General features: G+C 41.5%; 1 protein-coding gene across 1 annotated transcript; it reads right to left on the reverse strand.

The window, feature by feature from the left end:
* Positions 1–8704: 8704 nt before the first annotated feature.
* On the reverse strand, positions 8705–9271 carry LOC104212093 (large ribosomal subunit protein uL5m). The gene has a single exon (XM_009761276.2). The coding sequence runs from the start codon at positions 9269–9271 to the stop codon at positions 8705–8707; it is 567 nt and encodes a 188-aa protein (XP_009759578.1).
* Between the last annotated feature and the right edge of the window lie 239 nt (positions 9272–9510).

Genomic DNA, 9510 nt, shown 5'->3' on the forward strand with positions numbered 1-9510 from the left:
GGATATTGAGATAACGTCTTCCTTCTCTATGCGTGGGTTAGCCCTTGATCGGACAACTTTACATAAGCAATTTCTTGAACGGAAAAAATAGATGCTTTTATGGACTACATTGAATTTAGGGATTTGCTTCATCATTAGCTAAAGAAGAGAGAGAAGGGGAAAGCTTAGTCTAATTGTCCGAAGTGATTCTTTCTTGATTGGATGTCAGCTTTCTCTTAATTCCTATCGTGCACTTATATACAAATCTATAGGTAGTTCATCTCCTTCTAAGAACAATATCCAAAGTTTTCATTTTTGAATGAATTACAGTTAGTAAAGTAATCTGGCGGAAGGGGTCCATAGAAAAACAATTGGCTTCTTTTTCTTTTTTCTATTTTTAGAATAGAGAAAGAATCAAAACTAAGGGTAGGCTCTCTAGAAGATTTACTCGGAGCTTTTTTTTTTCACTTGGTCGCCTGCTATCTTGAAACCTCTTTGCTTGCAGGGGCAGGAGTAAAGAGCACTTCGCAAAAGAATCGTGTGGCGCGGTGAAAGGTTTCCCATTGGGGTTTCTGACCCTCTAGGTCTCCACCTACTTGTGGAATTGGGGGGGGGGGTTCCTTGATATAAAGGTGTCAAGGCGGTCTAAGAAGGCCATAGGTGGAAGCAACCGATGCTTTGATCATTCAATTGACTCCTTGCTGCCAGTCCGTGCTTGCTGTCATGCTGGAAAAAGTAGGGGTTTCGGTCGGTTTTACCTACTATTGGATTTTAACCAATGACTCTCACCGTATGAAAGCAATACTCTAACCGCTGAGTCAAGTAGGTCAAGCTGAGTCAAGTCACCCTATAAGAGAAAGCCGCGCAACCAAAGTAGTCCTTACTATACAAGGGGGGCGGAGCGCTAAGAAAGAGAAAGCGTTATCACTATACGAAATGAAGCAGTGGCTAGCACGTTAAGCTAAGATCAACCAATGTTCGAACGCGGAGCCTTTCTTTCTCGGTCGTCTGTCTTAATAAGTGGATTCCGATTCATGCAGTCGTTCTCTGCTGCATTGGTCTTTTCACTCCCCACTCTCCACCATAGCAAAATGTTTCCACTATATCTCAGGAGTAGTCAAAGGAAGTACGGCGAGTCTGAGTAGGAAGAAATTTACTAAGAAGTAGGGCATACAAAAATGGATCAATTCATTCAACAAGAAAGTGGAAAGGCAGAAGCGTCGGCTAGTCAGTCACGGACTACTTGACTTCCTTATGATGATTCAATGTTAATGACCTCATTCAATATTTTTTTGAGCCTTCGCTATCGTGGGATAGATGGATAACTAGTAGTTATGAGCAGCAATCCCCTGACTATAAATAGGAAAATATGTAGAGGTGCGTGCCACACTCATAAAGGACTGAGAAGTTGACAAAGTAGCGAGTTAAATGAGAGGCTAGAGTCAAAGGCGAGCCAATGAGCTTCTTAGTTAATGAAGAGCTTCCCTTGATGTGAGCAGAACTATCTATTTGAATTATTAAGAAAGCAGCCCTCCATTCCTGCTTTGAGGAGTAGATTGAAGGGCTTATTGCTTCTCCTACTGCTGCTCCCGGCGCCATCCCACAGCCAACCGATCTACTGCCTTAACTTTATAAAAATCATTTTTGTTCAACATTTTTTTTCTTCTAGAAGTAGGGAAAGTAAGAGAAGAGTGAATGAAGACCCCTATGGAGCAGTAAAGAGATCGATGAGTTTTTAATCTTCCTCTTTATGTATGAAATTACAGACATATTGTGAATGGACGAGCCCCTTCAACTTCGAAGCAGCTTCCTTTGTACTTCCCTTCATAGGGGAGGTAGGAAAAAGAAAGAGATGAGATAACTATAGAGCAGATTCAGATCCAACCATCAAGGCATACGGTCTTGGACACTTAACCAAGATCTTGATGAGCGGTATCCACCTTCACCTTATTCTGCTCTCCTTAGCCTCCGGCTTGGGCATGGTAAAGCAAGGGGTCAGTGAGATCGACCCCGATCAGTGCAGCTAGATAGTTAGAGTTAGTAGTTTCTTAAACAATTCTAAAAAGAGGAGTTGCTCTTAGAGTTAGGGAGCGAGTGGAATAAATGAGTTCAATATGCTGGATGAGAAGCGTAGTATACGAAGCGATCACTAGAGCGAAGGAGTGTATTAGGAAGAAAGGACTACTAGAGCTATATACTTTGAGAACGAGTGGAATACCTAAAACAAGAGAGGGTAGGTAGAGCACTTTCATCTTTTAAGCTTTGCTTTCTCGATCCACTACTATCTTACTAAAAAAAAGAACTTCTGAGTTAAGAGAAAGAAAATAGACACACCCTTACACAGCCTTAATTAATAATAATATAGAGGGCCTTCGGAATTCCACAATTGCAGAAGCTTCAATCTCGGTCGATTATACTTTTGGTTAATTGGGTAGGTGTCGATAGCAGCAGAACCTTTGCTTTGGTCCATACCACAAAACAAGCAAAGATCTAAGGCTTTCTTTGCTCTGCCTCTAGGCCCAAGAGCGAGGTCCAATGATCCTCTTTTCAATCTCTTACTTACTCTCTCGTGCAATTAACTCTCAAGCCATAGAGAACAAGTAAAGAAGGAATGACCGAACGAAGTCGCTAAAGGCAGGCATCTATCCTTCCATTTGATCAAAGGTATCCGAGTCGAAGTAATTCAATTCACTCGAAAGGAGAAGAGCATCAAGCAACCCCAACTCTAGCTCCAGAGGGCTCCGTAGAGCAGGAGAATGCTCAGGTTCGTCTACGTGTGATTCCTTATTTGGTTCCTAAAATGTGAGGTGAGCTGCTGATTCTACTCTTGGAGTGACTCAACATAGTGCTTCCAAAAAAGGCTTTTAACCGGAAATAAGATAAAAGAATAAAAAAAAAGACCATAGTAGATCTATGATTAGCCCTCGGTCGAGATGGTCCTGTCGAAGAACTTGATTCATGCAAGGAAAGAAACTTTGGATAGGAGACTTATGGAAGCAGCAGGGCTGGGTCTGCGAGTGAAACCCCAAAACCTCAAATCCCCTAATGCCTATCAAATAAGAGTCTTACCAAGGATCCGGTGTCTAGGATTTCTCCCAAAAGTCAGTAGGAGTGCTCTTCCTTTCAAGCCTTCTGCCTTACAGTCTATAGACCTTACCTCACTAATCTTTTATTTTCTCTCGGGATTTTGTTTGAGTTGTTATCTCAGTAGTTGCATTCCCTCTAGTCCCCTTGAAAGAGGAAAAGGGCCTAAGCCTGTTTAGTTCCATCTCCTTGAGTTTCAATTGGAATGCTAGGGGTTTACGTCCTAGGGTAAATCCCAAAGTCCTAAGTTTTCCTTTCAATCCAAGTCGAGGTAATAGTTTTTATGGTAGGGCTAACGAGATTTTTTTGCTTAAGGCTAGGTGTATAGATAGGTTTCCAGATCTCAAGATTAGTTTAATTTCTCTGGCGAGGAATAATAAAAAAAACTAGGAATAGCTAATTCTAGATCAATATCAATAAAAAGCAGGTTCTAGGGCAAGTGAATTTGAAAGCAATCTCTTTTAAAGAGAGTTAGAAAAGCCAATCCAGTTATTTCCTTGCAGCCAGTGGATGAGAGTGCCCTTACATATAGTTCCAGGCCAGTTCCTGTTTAAGTTGGAGTTTCCTATGGAAAAGGAAAAATTGCCTATTCTTAAAGAGTTTCCATAACCAGGCCTAAGCGTGAACCTATCCAATTTCAGTGCCATATGAGTCAAGAGCTAGAGCAATAAAGTAGGGATTTTAGGAAAGCGGATTATCTTCTCGGGGAAGCGGTGCTCTCTTTCGCATAAGCCCTTTGTTAAGTAAGGTGATGGTGCTCTTTATCTGCTGCTTTCCCTCCTGGCAAGTGACTTAAAGAAAACAAGTGAAGTAAGCTCCCCCCGATACAAGCGAGCTAAGGGGCTTGAAGTTATCCCAATACCAGAGAGACACTTCACAGAGTGTGATACTAATGGTTAGGGGGATGGTAGTAACCCAACTGCAAGCACATGAACTCGCTATACCAATAGTTCTCTGCCCGCAACCCCAGCTCCTACTTCGAATGATAGAACGATTCGAAAGGGGCATACGTACGGCTTTGACTAAACGACTAACTAAGGCTAACGGAATAACAGAATCGGAAGCAGACGTAATCGAAAGAAAGCTTGGGCCGAATGGAAGGGGCTTGCAACGATGGAAGGCTTACGGGATAGGGGCATACTCATATAAAAAATTTCCTAACTAAACCAATTGGGGTGATAGACCCGCGAAGCAAAAGCATTTTTCCTAGCATTGAACCTTACTTCAAAGACTGGAAAGCTTACAACACAGGTAATAGAGCGAAGCCTTAGGATGATAAGCTGATTGAAGGCAGACTAAGAGCATTACCTACGAGGATTTATTAGAATGGCTCAAAGACTGATTCGGTCTTTTCCTCAAAGGCGGATACAATTGAATTAGCTTTGGACTACGAGAGAGCTAGACATCGGGGATGAAAGGTTTGTGAGGAAGAATCAATGGCCAATGGTTCTACAACTGTAACAACACTTACTGAAAAGACTATTCTATGACCAGCCGCCTACTTAATTATACTTCCGACATTAAGCAAGTTCCTTCTTCTGCAAATATGAGATAGACCGACAGCCGGTACGGGACTGTGGGAATAGCGAAAGACCGGATTCAAAGATATAGGCCAATCAAAAGGAAGATGGTGAAAGACCACCACAAAGAGACCCTCGCTCACGCCTTAGTCTTATTCGAAAACAAAAGCGAATGGACCTTCCTCAAGAAAAAAGCCAATCTGATTTCGGGGGGCACGTAGGCGGAGAAAGGATGGGAAACTATAAGGTCTCGTAGGAAAAAGAAAAAACGTAGGTAGGCTGCCACACGGAGTGAAGGTAACTAGCTAATTCCCCATGGTCTAGTAAACTAAGGTAGTAGTACAGACAAGGTTAATTCACTCTGGGATTGGTAGTCCCGTCTACTATGACGTCAGAATAATCATTATAATACGATGATAGCACCTGATTAGCAAGAAATTCCCTGCTCTCCTCTTAGCAATGATCTATCTAGGGCTACTTTCAAAACTGCGGATTCTGTAATACGACCCTATTCATGGGCATTCTCCGACTTAGAATCGAATTCATACCCGACAATCTACGATCTACCCAGCGCCTTAGTTTATGTTGAATAGGCATACCCTACTTCCAGCTAATTGTCAAATAAAGCTATCCGTGCTTTAATTCCTAGCTTGAAAGCATTCTTTAAAGCAAAAATTCCGGTAAATCAAGCCTGCGTAGAATAATTGACTTTTCCATGTGCAAGACCACAAAAAGTATTCCCCCCTAAAGCTCAGCTCTGCAAAGGCCTTTCGGAGATTGACCTTTCTTTCTCTTCTTCCCGGTCTGATCGGTCGAGCTCTCGTAATCGATCGCTCATATGTCCATTTCGTTCTGGCTAGCGCTCATCTCCAGCTTTGTTTTCAACCTTTCATTTAATATATCATTCCTGTATGCAATACCTCTTATTTAATCTTGCTATACATCCAAGCCTTCTCCCATCGGTAGTTGGAAGCAGAATTGAAACTGGATATAACTGAAGGAAAGGCTATATAGGTACGATAGGAGGGTACAGTTAAGCAGGTAAGCGAAGGCTCTCTCTCTCTATCGCTCTTTTGTCTTGTGTAAAGCCTTTCTGCCTATCTATTATTTTATTTATCTTTATTCAAAGTAAGCAGATCGAAAGCACGAAAAGGAATGTCTTAGCGTGCCCTTACTCTAATTCGAAATTCGTCTCTTTCTTTCTATTATAATTCCTCTCCCTTTATTCCTCGATCTGCTTGTAAATTCTTGGTGTAATACTCACTCGTAAATGATTGGTGTCAGAATTTCTCACTAATCAGGTGTGATCAGTCTCATCCGTGTAAGAATTAGGAATTCCTCTTCCAACTCGTCCCAGAATGGGCGTTATGGCAAAGAACAAGAAGAAAACTAAAGGAGAAATTTGTCCAATAGTAACAAAGGGTTCCTCCATAGGTTGACATCCGATCCAACCTAGTAGTAAGCAATCCGCCAAAAGCAACCAAAATATTCCTTGGTGAATCAGGTGAAAACTTAAACTACGTACATACATACTTTTAAAAAAGGGTAAAGCCAACAAACATATAAAAACTGGTGCTATTGCGGCTACACCTCCCGCTTTGTCAGTTATACTACGAAGAATGGCATGGATCGGTAGGAAATACCATTCTGGCACAATATGAGGTGGGGTAGATTAGCAGGTATATAATTGTCGGGATGCCCCAAAACATTAGGAGCATAAAAAATCCAAATGGAAAAAAAGATAGCAAAAGCTACCAAACCTACTAGATCCTTTACATAAAAAATAAGGGTAAGAAGCAATTTTATCCATCTCTGAATGTACACCCAATGAATTATTGGATCCATATTGATGCAATGCGTCCAGATGAAGAAAACTGGTGCCTACTAAAATAAAGGGGAGTAAATGATGAAGACTAAAAAAATGATTTAAGGTGGCATTGTCCATGGAGAAGCCACCCCAAAGCCAAGTCACTTTGGTATCTCCTACTACAGGTATGACGCTAGCTAAGCTTGTAATTACTGTAGCTCCCCAAAAGCTGATCTGACCCCAAGGTAGTACATATCCTATAAAAGATGTCACAATCATTAATAGTAAGATTACAACTCCGAGACACCGAACAAATTCCCTAGGACTGCTATAGCTGGCATGATATAGACCACAAAAAATATGAAGGTGAACCACAATGAAAAACATACTTGCCCCATTAACATGTATATAACGGAGCAACCAGCCCCCTTCAACATCTCTCATAATGTGTTCTATGCTGTTGAAAGCTAGATTTACATGAGGTGTGTAATGCATAGCTAAAAAATCGCTAGTCACTATCTGAATGACTAAACTAATACCAGCTAACGAACCGAACCCCCACCAATAACTAAGATTGCTCGGGGTTGGATAATCTCTCAAATGCTGATTAAGTGTGGAGGATATAGGTTGTTTAAGAAGAGAGAGTTGTTGGTTCCTTATAGTCATTTATTTCTTTATTTTTTCTATCGTGACAACTCTAGTTCCTCCACTTTTTAGCGTTCTGGGGCCCTACTATATATTCAAATTAGAGTACCCTTTCTTCCATTTCCGAAGGATAGAGGGGGTATACAGCGAAAAAAGTGTCAAAGGGGTCAGATCACCCTAGGTTACTGAAGAGTCATCCGACTTCTCGATGACCAAATAAGATAGGTTTTACCGCTTTCTCTTCTCTCTAGCACTCTCGGACTGATCATCTTGCTGCAACAAAGCAAGATTAGGAATGAATCTAATGGAAATTTTGGTCTCTGTCCGCTTGGAAGATTATTCTTTCCTCGTCGGTGAAAGAGGGCAAAAAATGTGTATGGGAGAAAGAATTCTAAAAGGAGAGAAGATTTCGTCCACCAAGCAGGACAGAGTGCGACCACTAAGCAATTGGGGGTTCTCGCTCATCTCTTGGGGATCCATCTCATCTGAAAACTTTTCCTCTTCCATTAGCATAGCTAAATTTGAATAGAATGAATCTGCCTCAGGATAAGTAAGCCCCCTTGCCTTGATTTAATTTGGCTTCACTTTGCCCTGAATCAATCAAAAAGCTTATTGATTTGATTCATCCCATTTCATTTATTTGGGCGAGAGGGAGGCTGTGAGTCACCTGGGCTACAGATTTTTCCGTTGGTTGATGCTCGAAATCATCTCTTGAAAAAAGGCCCTCGGGTCTAGACCCACAAATAATAGGAAGCGAGGCGAAGGTCCTTCATTAAAGGGGGAAAAATAGAGGTGGGGCTTTGTTTTGGGGGGGCCGCCTTGCGCAGCTTTAGAAAGGAGAGAATTTCAGAAAGTCATTCTCTCCAACCTTTTCTGTCTATCTTTAGAAGTAGGGCGAGAGAAAGTCAATATGATATTTGCGTTGGTTTTTCCAATGAAACTAAGCATTTTTCTTCTTTATCATTCGGAAGGCTCAGTCCCACACCCTGACTTCAATGATGGGAACAACCTCCGCACTCCGGCACTCCACTGAACAACAGTTATCCGCCTTACTATATTTAGAATAGTGGTCGATCCTTCGGGAGTTATATTCGTAACTTAATGTAATGTTATGTTCACGCGGTGATATTCTATCTTTCCAAGAGTACTACCCTGTACATAGTCTATGTCTGGGGAGCATACTTGACAGGAGATAGACACAGGTGGTAGAGGGGTCCCCCACTTCGATTCTCGTCCGGTTAGCATCTATGATCCTAGATAAGGTATTAGTCCGTTAGGTCTTTTCGGTCCGGAGCTGGCTGGTAATGGACCTACTTACCTTGCTTGTAGACCTGCTGCAGAGCTAACCTTTGTTCTATTGGTTTGGTGGTTGCTACCAAGACCATTTTTATGCCCATCAAAGGACCTCGAGATGCTATTCAACGAAAAAGGATACGAGAAATTTTTATCATATACAGAACGAGGGCGACCCGTGTAAATACATTGGTTTCTTATTCGTGCAAAGGAACTCTTTCTTGGCAACTTGGAAAACTTATAACGATGTTTGTCCTGCATATCACTAGGAAGAACGGGATCTTTACAAAGGGCTTTATAAAGCTTTCTTCTCAATTCATATTTAGCCGCGTGCAATCTACGTTTGTGATCTCGTATATTTCGCTTCTCCGAAATCTTACTGAGTTTTCCCCTCATCTTTTTGCAAAAAGTCGCTCCACGGTGGTAAAGTCTCATCTTCTGTGTTGGCCGAAGTTACATTAGTAACATTGAACCCTCGAATATGTTCGAAGATCTTGAAATGATCTTCCAGTTCGGGGGAGAATTTGCAAAATTCCGTTTCCATTGAGAATTGAATTGATCTTTCCCTTATTTCAAACGGAGAATCTAACAGAGACATTACTGTGGATACTCTTACCAAAAAATTAGACATTCCATACCCTCGGAGAGTGCTTTGTCGTGCTAGGTCACTGACATATCCTTTTTTGTCTTTATTTGACCCCAAGAACGGATTGGATCGAAAGGACTTTCCTGTTGAAGCCCTTTGTGTCTGTATTAATTTTTGACCGCACGGAATCTCCATAGCCAATTTTCCATTTTTGATAGAAGGTGCTGTCTTTGGTACTACTATTATTTTACACGATCTAGAAACTTCCATAACGTTGGCATGATTCGGCTTGAGCAACTGATCCTGACGTGATACATCTTCGTAATGAAAATAAAGTGGAAACATGAGTTTATCCATAATGAGTATTAGATTGAAGTACTCTTAAAGAAGACCGCCAACTCCTATCCCAAAGATAGAAAGCACCCGGTCCTCTTCTCTTGTGTCGAAGTGTAGTGTAGTGTGGTGAGGTTTTGCCTCACAGAAAGAGTGGGAGAAAAAAAGGAAGAATTTCGAATCTAAAAATCAAAAGAGATTTTTTTCCCCAACGACAAAGGAACTTACGGGCGGGGCATTTTCGGGGACTAGCCCGCTTCCCA

The sequence above is a fragment of the Nicotiana sylvestris genome, chromosome 10 (genome assembly GCF_000393655.2).
Source record: "Nicotiana sylvestris chromosome 10, ASM39365v2, whole genome shotgun sequence".
NCBI classification, from domain to species: Eukaryota; Viridiplantae; Streptophyta; class Magnoliopsida; order Solanales; family Solanaceae; genus Nicotiana; species Nicotiana sylvestris.

Coding starts and splice junctions, on each gene's coding strand:
- LOC104212093 (XM_009761276.2), bottom strand. CDS start 9,271: ATGGATAAACTCATGTTTCCACTTTATTTTCATTACGAAGATGTATCA.